We start from the raw sequence: 16,223 nt of genomic DNA, 5'->3' as shown, positions 1-16,223 counted from the left end.
CCTCCTCTGCTGCTCCTGCAGATAGCAACGGGACCCCTGCCCTCCCTTGGTGCACGATCAGCCTGGGGCAGCCTCTGTACTCGGCCCTTGGAAATGCAGCAACGCCAGAGGGACGCAGTGCTGACTGCAACACGTCAGCAAGGAACACAGGCCATCTGGGTGGAAAGGACCCGAGTGCCAAGCCATAGACGCTGGAACAGTCACTGGACACACTCAAACGGGACCCCCACTATAGGTGGCTCAAAAGGCGCACCTTTACAGGGAGCTATGGTACAGCGCACCTTTAAGAGTAAACGCAGCAAACACAGAATATAACAGCTAAGAGGCACCCAACAATGCCGCCAGTAGAAGGATAATGCCAGGGCATTCACCCAGCATGGGCCAGTGTTACATCAGCTGTGTTGTGTTAAAAAAAAAAAAAAGGGGGGCTAAAAGCCACCAGCAGAGGAGACCGTCAGTTTTCCCAAGTGTAAAGGGCTCCACGGAACTTGCTATGGCAATGTCGAAAAATATCAAGATAAAAAATAAACTACGTTGGGAACATTCACGACAGGCCAGGCGCCCAGGCTAGAGAATGTGGCGGACAAGAAGGGGAAGCAGTTGCCAACCCAAACACCAGAAACCAGTAATCAGCAGATACTGGACGCGATTGGGGCTTTACAAGCCAAGCTGGAAGGCAAGACAGATGCAGTGGCGATTGACCTAGCGCTACTGCGCCAAGATGTTGGGGTAACCTCAGAACGCACAAGCAAGTTGGATGAAGTGAAAGACAACACCGAAGTTCGGGCACAGATGACGAAAGATGTGGACATTCTTATGCAAAGACTGAAGCTGCTGGAAGATGGGGCAGAGGAAGTGGAAGGGCACGCCCGCAGGAACCTATGCATCGTGGGCCTTCCGGAAGGAATTGAGGGAGCAGACCCCACCAATTATATAGAAAACCTACTCCTGCAAGAATTTGGGGAACTTTCCCAAGGGTTCACGATTTAAAGGTGGCATTGCTCACTAATAAGGAGACCACCCTCCCTCCCCCCACCCCTAGTGCACCGCCCAGACCAGTGTTTGCCAAGGCGCTCAACTACAGAGATCGAGAAAAGATACTGGTATATTCTAGAGCCGGGGGTAGGATACAGAGGGACTCAGCCAAGATAGCTGTATACCCAGACTATACATTTCAGGTCCAAAAGCAAAGGGCACAGTTCATTACCACGAAGGCCAGACTACGTAAGGTTGGACTTAAGTATATGCCGATATACCCGGCGAGACTGCAGGTGATACACAATGGAAAGTCCCTATTCTTCGAAACAACCAAGGAAGTGCAGGAATGGATGGACCGGACACAATTGCCTGAAGAACTGGAGTCCGGCCAAGGACCTGGACAAGCAGCGGCAGAAACAAGTCAGGGAGACAATGTAAAGGATCAAGAGACAGAAAGGAGATGACTGCAGGAGACCTGCAGAGGGGGGGCAATGTAATGTTGGAGTAAAATGAACAAATGGTGCAGGAACGGAAGATGTGGATGTCTAGTAGAGGGTACGTTAACGCGAACCTTATACCTCCCTAGTAGAGGGCAGAATGGAGCGGAAATGGGATCATCCCATCATGCGAAACATAGCAAGATTTGTTAAATTTGCAGTCAGGGTGGAGGGTGCGGGGGGGGATTTGCGGATCCTAACAGTGGATTGCATCAAACTCCTCAAGCTGACCAGGGGCTGGTGGCCTCACCGATTCTTCAATATGAGCAAAGATGGTTAATACGATTAGAATTAGGTCTTGGAATGTGAGGGGGCTCAATAACTATGAAGCACAAGAGTGAATATGTATATCCAACGCAACAAGGTTGGAATAGCGCTATTGCAGGAAACTCATATGGGCAGGAAGAAACAGGAAAGACTACAGAGGGCATGGGGTGGGGCTCGACCAACCTGACCTATGCGAGAGGGGTCCTTATCTGGATAGCCCCAGATATAAAGCTTTAAGTATTGGAAGTGAAAACTGATATGAAGGAAGAATGGTGCTGGTGTATGGGTTGCTACAGAATCGGGCGGTTTGTGTGGTGAACACCTATTGCCGCAAACCCCCCCCACCCCCATCACGATGCCACTGTATTCTTTAAATCATTGCATGCGAGGCTGAGCTTACACTGAGATGGCACCCTGGTTTTGGGGGGCGGGGGACTTAAATGGTACACTGGACCCTGATCTGGATAGGTCGGATGCGAAGTACAAGAGTCCATCAACCCAGGCAAAGATACCGAATTCGCTGGTCGGACATCTAAATTTACGCGACCTATGGAGGGTGGAACATGGAAGAAAGAGGGTATTCTTATTACTCTGTGCCACACAAGGTATATACCAGCATAGTTTTGCAAAGGTAGCGGGCACCCCTCTCTCGAAAGAACAGACTTGATGACCTGTTCAGTGGTTATTAACCACTTGAGAGTTCGCAGCCACTGCTTTTACTCACTGTGCCTTTCACAGATGGGAAATATCCATTTGCATATCAGTCTTTGTCCTGCCCAGGGGCAGTCCAGCACCGAAATGCAATGGCAATTCCAACCTGAACGAGAGTACCACCAGCAACCCCATACACGTGTTTCACCCTTGTTGGGGATCATCAGTGAGGTGAAGCTGATGCCTCTCTAAGCACAGTGAGAGGGAGACCACGTCTGGTTGCCCCCAGGAGACCTAGGGTTACCAATCCCAGGTTCCTTGAAACAGACAATATGTTCATAGGAGCAGAGATCAGAACAGATTTCTTTGAGACAGAATACTTGTATAGAATATGGTCTGATCACTCGCCACTGGTGACCAGATGGCGCATCGGCCCCTAGACCGTCAATCCCCACGTGGAAATTGAGGAGCGAAGCACTGCAGGATACAGCATTTGCTGAAAGTCAGGAAAAATACAGTCGAATATATGAACGTTAATGAGGAGTGTAAACAAAGTGAGCACAGTATGGGAAGCATATAAGGTGGTAATAAGGAGGGGTGATAGCGGACTCCGGGCGAGTGTATAAGGTCCTTGTAAGGGAGTTGGAGAAAACAGAGCACATAAGGAACAGGCGGGGGGAAGCCCAGACAGGGCAGGAAAAGCTGGAGCAGATGATAGCATTGAAGCAGACCGGACTGGCACAATGGGATAGGCTTGGGAAGTTCAATTATGCAAGGTACCTGGAAAGGAGTCACGTGCAGGGGGATAAGCCGGGGAGGATGCTGGCATGGCTGTGTAGACAGACCGTTAGGTCTCCGATTTGCTTGGCCATGAACGCGGAGATGGAGGAGGTTGGGACACAGGATGGAATAAATTAGGTGTTCTCCGAATAATACAAGGCATTATACGCAACTCACCGGGGCGACATGGCAGAGGAAATACAAGATATAGCTCCCAGTTAGACCTGCCTAAACTGGAGGGCCCCCAGGCAGCGGAGCTTCTGGCAGCCCCCATAGCAGAGGTGGCAAGCACTAGCAGAGCCCCTGCTGACGTGGAAAGCACCGGGTACGGATGGGCTTCCGAGTGAGTTCTATACGGCGTTTGTTGATATACTGTCGCCGTTGTTGGCCATGGTATACAACGAAGCGTTGGCAGACAGCATCCATCCTGCAAGCAAGAGAGAAGCCTTGATAGTGGCACTGCTCAAACCAGGCAAAGAGCATGGATTGTGGATCTATAGGCCCCTATCCCTACTAAACTAAGATGCAAGATCCTCACAGCAGTGTTGGCGGGCAGACTCAGACAGGTAATACACAGGCTGATTCATCCAGACTGGATACATGTCCAGACTATCTCCGAGAACTTGCGACGACTCCACCACGTGATTCATAGCATGGCAGATAAGCCCACACAATGCGCAGTAGCCTCCTTGGATGCTACGAAGGCATTTGACTCAGTTCGCTGGGATTGGCTGTATGCCACGATGGTGACAATGGGGATTGGACCACAGTGTACGAGTTGGGTGCGCTTGATTTATACAGAACCAATGGCAAGGGTCAAGACAGGCAGCAGGTACTGAGTAGCATGGCAATTGTAAAGAGGAACGAAGCAGGGGTGCCCGATGTTATACATCCCAATGGCAGAACCCATGGCAGCATGCCCGAGGGGGAATACAGAGATGTGGGCATAGATATAGATGGATAGGGCACGTGATATCGATCTAAGCGGATGATGTGCTGTTATATATATGCGCGACCCCGCAGTGAACTTGCCATTTATACTAGAAGTGCTGGACAACTCTAGTGAGTTCACCGGTATCAAAATAAACCAGAAGAAATCATGTTTATTCCCCCTAGCGGCTCCACATGAGAGGAAGGGAAGAGAGGACAGGAACCTGCCGATCTTCCACTGCCCTGGTGCTGGGCTTCTTTCAGGTATCTAAGTATCGACATTCACAGAGACCCCTCCCAGAAGAATGAAAACAACAATGCGGGCCAAAGCAGGATTGGTTGAGTCTATGGGGTTCTGGCGTAAAACTGCCATTGTCGATAATGGGGAGGGTGGCATTGTTAAAAATGGTAGCGCTACCACGACTCATGCACTACTTGGGAATATCCCATACGATATACTGGGGAGATTCTTTAGGGAGCTGGAGAGTTAATGTAGGGGGTTCTTTTGGCAGGACGGGAGGCACAGGGTAGCCTTGAATAAAATACAGAGACAGTATGAGCAGGGTGTTCTGAGGGTACTGAATTTCGAGCTGCATTTCCTGGCGTGTCAGCTGCAGCACATGGTGAAGTGGATGTCTGACGATACCACGATATAGATGATGCTCCTGCAACCAACACTAAGGGGATGTCCCCTGAGAGACCTATGGGCTCCTGCCGGTGGTCAGAGGAATGGCTGCCTGGTGAAACAGAGTATGAATCTGGCATAGGGCCTGTAAGTTTGTTGGAATTAAGGACATGCTTTCCCCACAGAAGCAGATAGTAGCAGTTCTGGGGAACAGGGAGAGTGAACAGGCTATGATAGAATTGATATGGGAGGTGGATGGGGTGGCTATGGTGGGGGGACCTTAGGAGTGAGCTTAGATGGAAAACTTGGAGTTGCAGGAGTCTGGCATACAGGCGGGGCAGTTCCTGTGGGCTGCTCGGCATGAGATGGCCAAAACATTGCAGAGGGGGAGTTGGGAAACAAGGACATTGAGACGCTCCTTGCGGTGGCAGGACGACATGCGGTGTCCAGAATTTATGAGGTTTTGTTGGACTGTGTAAACACAAATGGGAGACAGAATTAGGGAGGGCGCTGGGGGAGAAGGAATGGGCTGATATAAAGCGATACCACAAGAAAGTGTCCCGGAATGCTAGGCTGCAGTTGATACAACTATATATAGTTCAAAGGGCATACCTCACACCTGCCATTATTTACTCTTTCAAAGAGGTCAGGATGCAAGTGTGCCCTAAATGCATGAAGGAAGAGGCCGGGCTCATACATATGTTTTGGGGATGTCCGATCATACAAGAGCTCTGGAAGTCAGTGAAAGAAAAAGCCGCCCTGGGGGAAGTTTAACTGGATATTGAAACGCTGGAAGCCTGCATGCTGGGGCGCTACAAGAGAAACAAAAGACAAGCCGCTAAATAAATTAATAGACTTGATGTATATTATGACTAAACGTAGCATAGCCATGGGATGGAAAGAGACAAGTAAACCGAGTATATGCAACTTGTGAAAAGAATTGGAAAATGGTGTGCAGTGGAGACAGAGACGTGGGAGATAGTGCTCAGGATACAAAATGTAGAGCCTGGAATAGATATACAAAGATGGATAGTGCTAAGGAAAATGCACAACAGTTGGAGGATACTGATGCAAAAGTGGTGATTAAGGCTAATGTGAAGGCAGTGGTTCAAGGGGGGGGTGTGGAATAGGGGAAAGTATAATTTGTAATGTGCAACAGTTGAACCCGTTGCTCTGAATGTTGTGGTTATACATGTAAAAATGAAAACGTTTTTTAAAAATGTTGGTTCTGTCTTAACTGCTTTAGAACAAGCTTTTCACTGCCAGGATTTGCTAAATATTGTGTTGCTTGTATCCACCAAATCCTCCAATACAAATGTCATTTGAGCGCAGCAAAAGTGTAATAAAGTGTTACGGTTTGCAAAAATATACATATAGGCACACCAGATAAGATTTAGAGGTTGGAGTATTTTACTCCCTATTTTTAAACTGAGTGTAAATGTGATTTCAAGAGTAAAATGTGTGTGATCCAGCTTGTGCAAAAACTGTATGGAAATCATTAATATGCAGCAGCTTTCTGCACTGTGACAGAATACACCTTTCATCATTTCTCCAAGGTCTGGCCATTTGATGATCTGTATATATTTAAATGTTGAAAACACAAACACGTAGCCAATTATCTAGTAAAGCAAACATGAATTGTTTTGTGTGTTTTGAGATTCGATAGCATATTTGTCTTTTGTTTAATGAAAGTCCTCATTTCCTGGTGCTATTACTACCCAAATGGTATGATACAACAGTGCAGAGAGGCAAGGACTCCCTAAATTCTATATCAAATCTTATTGTCAAATGGTTATTTATATGGCGCTTTTGGCAAAGTGCTGTACATGAAACATTTATCACAATTATCACCAAACCAAAGTCGGTACTCCTTTATCGACCTCGAAAGATGAAAGACTGAGTTGGCCTTGCTGTGATTCCAAGCTGCAATCTACAGATCGCAGCAATGAGCACTCAACCAGCGGAGCTATCTTATTGGCCAACATCCTTCAGAGGTTGGTAAACTGAGTATTGACTGAGGTATAATCACAGTGCCTAGAAGTTGGACAAACCATGTATGAAGCATTACATAATCTTTGTTTTTGAGCTGTGCTTGCACTTCCTGGAGGCAGAGTCAGGTTTTGGATGTTTTAATTGTCTTGAAGATTTGAGAGGCTAGAACACCTGTGATTGGTGTAATGACAATCACTCGCACTTGAGCAAAGACTCTGCTGCCACTGACCATTTATAGTAATGTACCCCATTGACTGCAAGGTTGAATGGATGTAAACTATACTGTGCACAGTCATGATTTTACACACGGTTTATGATGAGTTAAATGAGTAAAATGATCTGCCTCCACATTGTTATGCACAGCACAGGAACTCACAATTATGCAATACTGGTTTGCTTTCACTGGGAATAAAATGCATAATTTAGTACAAAAGATCAATTCTCAATTGCAACTTAGTTTTCTTATTGATTATATAATGCTAAAATGCTAGGAAAATAAACATGCAAAGTGCTCCTGTTTGCTCCATTAGCACAGCAGAAGCTGAATGGAAAGAAAATATTCGTCACCACAGTGAAGTTTTTTGTTTGAGGCTTCTCAATGGAATGCAATTACATCCATTTATTTGCATTTATAAAGCACACAACAGCCCTTGGCATCGCAGCACTGTTATAGAAGCGTTAGATACATAAGTTCATCGAAAAACATACAAAAACATCCATGTTGCCTAACCCCATGTTGCAGGGCGGCAGCAGCATCCAAATCCATAGTCAGTTCAAGTGGCACAAACATGTTGCATCCATGTAGATCGAAAGCGTTCTGGTTTCCGTCAAGTAACCTGACCTTTGCACTGCCCTCTGCTCCAAACTCGTGTGCAAACGTACACAGGAAAATAATAAAGCTGTCGTATTTACAAGATTTCCATGCGTAAAAAGGCCTAGTACGCACCTTATCTGAGACCTGGGCACACTGTCAAGATAAACAGAAAATGTAGACTGCCTATACAACCCAACAGTTCCTACCCCATGAAAAGTTCCTGGTGCAGCTCAGATTTAGATTGAATTGGCAAAGTTTAAAAAGCAAACCAGTGTCTTCCAAGTCAGGGAACTGCACAGCAAGGGGGGGGGGGGGGGCGAGCAAAGGATTAGCAATACTTTGTAGTTTGTTATCCCGCAATTTGCTTCTTGGAACATAGATTTACATTAAAGCCATTATTTTCAAATTGTTTTAATAGCTGCCATGCAATACATTTTGCATTGTCTACTTTTAGGCCAACTACTATCAAACACTTCTGTGCTATACCGTTTGATGCCAGTGAGTGATGCAATGGTTTAATTTCTCTATAAAATGCACATCTTGTTTATTAGCAAGCATCTGGACATGACCTACCTTGAGATCCCTATGGACAATATGTTTCTGATGGCAATACTGCACTGCAGATACGATCTATAAGAAAACATGGATAACAGACAATATCACTAGTATGCACACAATGCATTCCTATGCATCCCCATTACAGGTACAAAAGTCCCAAAGAAGGTCTGGAGAGTCATGTGAAGTTACGCCACTTCAGGCCTTAAGTATAACCTTTTCATGGGCACGCTCCGCATAGCATTGTGAATGGGTGCATTTATAAAGCACGCACGGCGGTCATAAACCACTCTTGGCATTCTGCCAGTTCCTGAAGAGGGAGTGGCTGGTCATGGACAAATTTCCACACAAAAAACAACCTATTAAGTTATCACTTTGCAAAACATGTATTAGGAACGTCTATGGGACACCATTTTTTTTTTTGCTTTGTTTTGGCTGCTGACCTAACTTTTGGGAAGTAAAGCCTTCTGTTTTACCTCACTTGCTTTGTGCTCAATTTTATGGGGAACTGATTAGGTCTTAAGACTACCAGAACTGGGGACTGTCACCCTTAAAGGATGTCTTGTATTTTTAAAGCTGCATTCATCACCTCACAGAGAAGTCATTAGGAGACTTGGTATCTTTATAACCTATGACATTTTAGTCACAAATGCAATGTGTACAGGAAGGTCCGATTGGCCGCGAATACGATTTCTACTCCAATACTGAAATTTTTACTCATGCACTAGTCTTTTCTGCATGTTGTCTCAAATGGCAGTGCCACAAGATTTTCACATGTCCTCTGGCCATGTTGGTCTTTGGTCTTCTTCCTACCCTCTATGGTCTGGCATTGCCATACAAGGAAGACTTTCCCAAGCAAAGTCCCAGTTTTCCACAGCAAAGGTGTGTGTGTTGGGCTGCACTGTCCCGTCTACAGCTGGGTCCACTGGTGTCCTTTGCTAGGAAGAATGTGTGGCCAGTTAATCATTGGATCGCCACTGCCAGTTTGAATGTGCAGATTCTTACCATTGGTGGACAAGAGCGCGTTTGCAGTCCAAATCTTGGATAAAGGGGATCCTGCAGCAATTTGAAAGATCGTTGAAACCAAGACCCCTACATAAAGTGCAGCTTGCAGAAACTCCTAGGACACCCATTTCAGCTGACCAGCATCAACTCCAGTACAGTTCCGGGAAAGCCCTGCTCCGCTGTCCTGATCTAAAGAAGTCCCTAGTCGATGCTTTAACAGATGGTCTGATGGGACCAACCTGTCTCGACCCCTGCTCGACAACACATGCCTGGTGGATTGACCAGCACCCTCATGCGCTACCTAGTTAGTCGTCGCTGTTCAGAGTGCATCCTTGGAACGTGGAGCATCTAGTTGCGCTACAAGACTCCGGACCCTGAATTTTCAGCTTTCTAGTCCCAAGAGAAGGCTTGCAGGACATGCTCCTTGGTTCGCCCATTGAAGATCCCCTGTTGCCACCTGATCGTGGTAAATCTCATTGCAAACAGTCTTCTTACTGCCTGGAAGTCACCAGCGGTGCAGAGGTAGAGTTAATTTCGTCGCAAGGTGTTCAGCTTGACAGTGCCTGGAACGGTAACACACGTACTGTGACTAACCAGAACTAAATTCTGCGTTCGAAAGTGACTTCTGCACCTCAATCTTTCTTAGCAGCAGCTTTAATTTCCCCCCCGCAATCAAGCTCAAACACATTACCTGTTGTGTGCTCATTTATAAATTGGAGGATCGGTAAGGTAATTATCATATCAAATTGAATAATTAGCACTGCATTGGGGTAACAGCAGTTTTGGCTCAAACTGACCAAGGTGCGAGGCAATGACCTTTGAATCTCAAGTTATTTTTAGTGCAAGGGCAAATATCAAAGCTAGTTTTATACTCAAACCTTTGAACATGGACTACCTTCAGCAAAGCAGACAATGTAGATAACATCCATGCAAAATGAAATATATTTAAAGTATTTGTTCCCTGTGAAACCCATCTCTTCTGAGCAAAGAAACACATCAAGACAGTGGATTTTAAAATGGGACTTGGTGAATCAGTTCGACTGCATACCTGCCTGAACTTTGTCCTCGCTTCCTTTTCCTTCATTCTTCCGTGTGCAACCAAGTAGTCAAATACTTCACCTGAAACAAATTAAAATCAGTGGGCAATGAGACACGGCTAATTTCCAATATTGCTACTTCATTGTATATAACAACTCCAGCCTCGTATTTACAAAACTTATGAACAGTTCATAACTGATATCTTGAACAGAGGCATTGTACCATGAAGAAATGTCTAGAAGGGACCTCCTTTTTACAAGACTACTTTCCTGTCCACATTCTGGTCACAGTTGAAACACAACCTCCCCTTCCCAGTTCATGTACATTTTTCAGTTCACATGGTGCTTTAAGTGGACTCCAGGGCCAACAATTCCCTTTGCATATGAATCGCAGTGTCTTGTCTGCTGGCTCATGAATCAGCCCAGGCAAAAGCTATTGGATGCTCATAACCAGGCCAACTCCTGCTGTTTGTCAATCGATCCAATCAATCCTTTCGATGCTGTGTTGAGGATCAACTGGCTTTCAGGATTCACAGGGTCGGGGCAGCTGACTTCTGAAGTCGATATTCAAAGGATAGAGCGCGGCTCTAAGTGAACCTGGAAATAGCATTTGGAACATGGTTCCAGGGAGCTGTAGTGGTCAAGGACTGGAGTGTTACTAAATGAATCCCCCCTCCTACGATGGACTTTCAACAAGGGATTACCAGAGCCACGCCACATGGCCAGCCCCATTTAGGATACAGAGGCAATCAAGGCCGTCCAACATGTTAAAGTGATTCATATTTACCTCAAATCATTTGCAGGAGAAATCTACTTTATTTGAAACGTCTATGCAATACCTTCAAGTCCTTGATTAAAACTGCTGACCAGATAATTACTGGCTATTAGAGCAAGCAAATGGCATCAAGTAGCAAGGCCTCCGGAGGCGACAAGGTATATACATTGGAACACTGAATATTTTATCTGTAAATGATTATGCTTTCAAATGGAGAAACCCGTCTAGGCAGATTGTGTGCATTTGACACAAATTTAATAAACATAGCAGTATTATGCCCTTCATGTTGCTGCTCAATGAGTACATGTTTACTTCCACTACTGAGGAACTTTGACATTAGATCCTGTGCACCATCAAACACCACCACTGTTTTTTCCGTGGCACATTTTATCTAGGCAGCATGGAACATTTGCAGAAACATCAAGTGCTTTTCTTTTACTCATTCTGTAATGAGTAACGTTAGAACATTAATCCCTCTGCATTGTTCCGGAGATTGGATTTTGCTGTATGTCGCTCCACGAGAGGCCCCAAGTCACAGGATTGTGGAGTTTCAAAAACCAGCCTGGTTGGGGGCGTGGCTGGGAGCCATGGAGGTCGGACTGGCTCTGTGAGCTCCCGGCCAACGACACGCAGCCGAAGAAAATGCACCAGTGAAAACAAATTTCTGCTGTAAATAAGCGGGGATTCCGAGCTTTGAAGCAGTGGGGCGTAAGGTGTCCAACACTCACCGCTCCGGGATGTATGGAACCCTTGGTTGGAGCAAGACCGTAGTGGAGCAGGGAGTTCACCCCGGCTACAAAATGGCAGACAAGTCAACGGCCTGAACTGGCGGGCATGGGCAATCGCGCAGAGGCTTAAGCGGTGCCAGATGCTGAGAGCCCCACCAGAAGGAATGATTGCCTAACCGGCAGGGAGTCTGTGTCCCTTCAGCGAGGAGGATGGAGCAGAGACAGCAGGGGGAGCAGAAGGGTGCCGGCTCCGGATCCCCTCACCCCACTCCCAAGGTCCAGGCGATCTCCCTAGGGAAGCAGACCCGGAGCAGCGTCTGAGCTACCACTCTGCCCCATCGTGCTGAAGCTGGCCAGAGGTGTCTGGTGGAGGGAGCGGATTCTCCCAGAGGCGGGCGGAGGGTCGGCAGGGGGGCCGGCTACCTCCGATCTGAAGTCAGGCCAGGCGGGCCCAGGCACAGTGAGACCCCAGATGGTCGAGCCTGGACACTGGAGGAGAGCCTACGAAGGAGGAATGCACAGCCATCAGCAGTTTCGCCTACGGCCCGCACTGAACCTCTACGACAGCGACTGTCAAAGGAACCTGAACACTCCCGCACCATCAAGACCATGGGGACAGGCTCCTCCCAAGACACTTGCACCCACTCGTGAAAATAGGTGATCACAGACTTGAAATCGGGTGCCGGAGGGAACTGCCATGAATCACACGGCTGCTGCAACCGGGACTTCTCGCCAAACTGTCCCTGTGCCAGAAGCGAGCACAAATTGGGCCATAGCACGGTAGACTTAAAACCACGCACAGGGGGCGAGTCAGCTCACAGCGGGTCTCTCCGGAAGGCGGACATCCACCCTGCTGTGAGATTGAAAGCCTAGGCTGTGCATGAATGGGAGAAACCTGCCTAAAAAGGTGCAGTTTTGGGCGCTAGAGGCAGAGTCGACCACTGGGAGCAATACCCAAAGAAACCAAGAACTAAGCTTGCTGCATCCTCTTGTTCCTTTGAATTGGACAGTGAAGCCTGGCTGTGCTGAAACTCATTTTGACAGAAGCTCCAGAAGGGACTTTTTCCCTTGGATTAGTGGGACCAACTAACCCATCTTCCCTGACCGGCTGTACTTCGCTGCTGCAAGAAGCGAGGGGTCAAGAAATCCATAGTCGAGTGAAGCGTCTGAAATCCAGCCAGAAACTCCAGGAGTCCAAGGCCCCTCCAGAAGCAGGACAACCAGAGCTCGAGTCCCCTCAGAGTGCAGAACTCGAGGAGTGACTAAAGCCCAACTGGTATCCGAGATCCACAGTGCTGCCGTTTACTGCACGCTGAAACCGCAATGTGCCACTGATCCGAAAAGGAGCCCATACATGCAGACTACTTCCACATTACTGCCACAAGAGTCCTCCAGATGTCCTCTTGTCCCCACGACCGAGGCTCAAGATCTGCATTGCTGCAACAGAACACAATCCAGATGGACCAAGTCTTCAAATCAGAGGTACTGTTTAGACGTGGGGTACTTACCTCAGTTTATTTAGCTGTGCTCTTCTCAGTTGAGACTTGCATTGGCTACTTTTGTTGGCATTGATTCCAACTCTGATTTTCACAAGTTCAGCTTGTGACACTACAAGTGATTACTACAAACCTTCAACTTTGTGGGAGACCTTTTATCTAAGAATTTCCCAGCTCCATAGACTGTGTTCCAATTGATTTAGATAGTCCTGGCTCCTTGCAGACTCTTGTAGTTCATGGACTGATGTGTCCCTCATAGGTGGTAGCTTGTTTTAGACTGTTATTGCTGGGAAAGGCTTGTCTAGACTTCATTGGAAGATTGAAGTATACTCGCATGCCCCGACAACCTGTTTAACATTTATCCTTCCTTTAACCTTTCCTTTCTGCAACGTATATAACGCGATATATAAATACCATTACTATCCTTGTGAATTAAGTCACCTCTGGGTGTAGGAAGTGGGTAAAAAGCATATTCAAAGAGTATCCACCAACTTGCAGCGATTCTGTAAAGTATTGTTAAAGTTTATTTTGATTGTTACATGAATTGCCTTTTTAAAGAACGCTTATGTAAAAATTGATGTTAAATCATTTATAACCGAAACCTTGAGTGTAAGTGTTACTTTGATACTTGTATAAAAAAAAATGTCATTGCTACAGCTCACATGTACCCCACTTGAGATGGGTGTGGCTGCTCAGGCACACTACCAACTTGTGTAATACACCCCTACACCAAAGGTTGGGTTAGCTAATACCAAGCCGATAAGTGATGTGTAGTCTCACAGTGATTGCACCAATTCTTACCTAATGTTCAATACCTAGGAGCTGCCTTTAGCTCCGTCGTAATCAAATCTTAATTTCGATCCCTGCTTGGCCTACTGAAATGGGAAATCGACTGGAACCATTTAAAGTGGTCAAATATCTTGTAATATTAATGAAGTTAACACTCAAACCGCAAGTCAACGCACTAGTAAAGAAATGCTTCTTCCACATGCAGACAATCAAGCGGAATGCTTCCCTTTTTCACCTTCCCACATAGGACACTGAACAATTTCTCTAATCATGTTAAGACTAGACTACGCCAAAACATCTCTCAGATCACTGGACTACCTTACCAAAAAACTACAATACAGAACGCAGCAGCAAGACTACTCCTCAGACTCACTAAGACAGAACATCACACCAGCACTGAGAAACCCACATTGGCTGCCAGTCAAAACTCTCTGCATGACACCCAAAGCAATCCAAGGCTAAGTAATAGAATGCATACAGGGGAAAAATGTCATCTACCATCAAAACTGAACACCAGGGGTCCGGCAACAGAATTCACCCTCTAACCTAAATACGCAAAGCGGACATTTGGGGGTGGTGGGGCAATAGGTTCACAGAAAAACTTTTGAACTTGCTCCCAAAGGGAATACCAACAAAAGATAACAAACAATTCTGAAAATCACTCTTGAAGTCACTGAGCTAAACAGGAAAAATCTAAAGGTAAACTGCCAACACATCACAATGGAAACACCAAAAACACCGAAACCTGATGAGCCGAAACAGGACAGCCAACAAAATAAAACACCAAATCACCACAGAATATGAGCTTGACAGATCAACAAAACCACGTCACAACAGGCTTACCTGTTAAAACAGTTTTTATGACGTCCAACTAAGGGCTTAGTAAAACCAAATGAGGCAGTACAAGACTCCACTCTTAGTATACGGCTTGTTAGGCAAGATTGTATGCAGTACCCTCTGAGAGACAGCACCAGCCTTGTCCTCTTGGCAATAGTTAGCCCAACCTTTGGAAGAAGCATGTACTACACAAGTTGGTAGAGTGACGGAGCAGCCAGGCTTAACTAAAGAGTGGTCAATGTGTGCTGTAGGGTTATTAAACAGATGCAGTGACAAGTATCCAAATAAACACTTACACCCAAGGTTTGATTAAACAATTATTTAATCGCCAGTTTGAATAAGCCTTCTTTAGAAGGAAGCAAATATGTAACAAAGATATACTGCAATAAATACAGTTGATATGGCATTTGGGACGGCATAGACACTTCCTACACCCTGGGGTGACTAAAATAACTAGGACAATGTGGACATTGATATATCACTGGTACATTTAGAGCAATACTGAGTTTTGGTGTCAAAAGGTAAAGGTTAGAGGAAGAAGCAATGGTTAACAAGTTCCTCAAATAGGTAAGCACTTTTGAACCTCCCAATGCAATGTAATTAACCCTTTCCCAGCTACACAAGTAAGAGATGTGGGACTTTTTGGAGGGACAGATCAAAGCACGAATTCAGAGGAGCCAGCACAGCCAGTCAATTGAGCAAAGTCTAGGGGAGCTGAACATCTTCTTGAAGTTAAGTAAAAAGTCTTGCAATGTTAGAGAGTTTGTTGAGAAGGAAATCACTCTTGGACCAGAAGCTGGCAGGCTTGTGATGGGTAAAGCTGCAAGTAACTCTGCAAAGGTAACAAAGGCAAGTCTCAACTGAGAGCTAGCAAGTTACACAGCAAGAGGTAAGTACCCCATAGTTTACTGTACCTTTGTCTGAAGAAATTGGTTCCAGCTGGCTTCTGTTCCTGTGGTAATCTGGCAGATACTGTTCCTGGGCCTCAGTCGTGGGGACAAGAGGAAGGGTGCCAGGGGACTCCTGCACTACGATTCGAAGATTGGCGGCAGCAATGGGCGAACTTCAGATCAGCTGCACTTCGCGGTTTCAGCTTCTCGCAAATAGCACCAACGCAGTTCTCGGATACCTTATGGGATTTCCTTGCTTCAGGGGTCCAGCACTCTGTCGAGGTAGCTCACGCTTGCTTAGTCCTGCTTTGAGGGAGTACGGAGGATATTCCTGGAGCTCGGGTCCGACTTAAAAACAATGCACTCTATTGTGGTGGTCCTCTCCCTGGCACTCGGTTCCTGCAGCAGCAATGGAAGTACAACCGCCTTCGAGAGGATTTCCAGATGTGTTAGTCTTGGGGTTGGTTGGTCCTACCAACCCAAGGGGAGAAGTCATCCTTTGCAGGGCTTCTCTAGTCGAGGTGAATTAAGAGCTTCAGCAGGGCTTCACCTGGGCAAACCAACGGTCCAGGAGTCG

General features: G+C 46.3%; 1 protein-coding gene across 5 annotated transcripts in view; it reads right to left on the bottom strand.

Moving 5' to 3' along the window:
* MARK3 (microtubule affinity regulating kinase 3) overlaps positions 1-16,223 on the bottom strand; it is a 606,883-nt gene that overhangs the window by 363,535 nt on the left and 227,125 nt on the right. For all 5 annotated transcript variants that reach the window (XM_069638126.1, XM_069638125.1, XM_069638123.1 and 2 more), the window contains exons 6-7: positions 10,143-10,213; positions 8,108-8,164 (exon numbers count right to left, since the gene is read on the bottom strand). In XM_069638126.1, coding sequence (XP_069494227.1) covers positions 8,108-8,164; positions 10,143-10,213 — 128 coding nt within the window. The remainder of the gene's footprint in view (positions 1-8,107; positions 8,165-10,142; positions 10,214-16,223) is intronic.

This window comes from Ambystoma mexicanum, chromosome 14 (assembly GCF_040938575.1).
Source record: "Ambystoma mexicanum isolate Mex_15411 chromosome 14, UKY_AmexF1_1, whole genome shotgun sequence".
Lineage (NCBI taxonomy): Eukaryota > Metazoa > Chordata > Amphibia > Caudata > Ambystomatidae > Ambystoma > Ambystoma mexicanum.
Note: the sequence above shows the minus strand (reverse complement) of the source record. Positions and strands in the feature narration are given on the sequence as shown.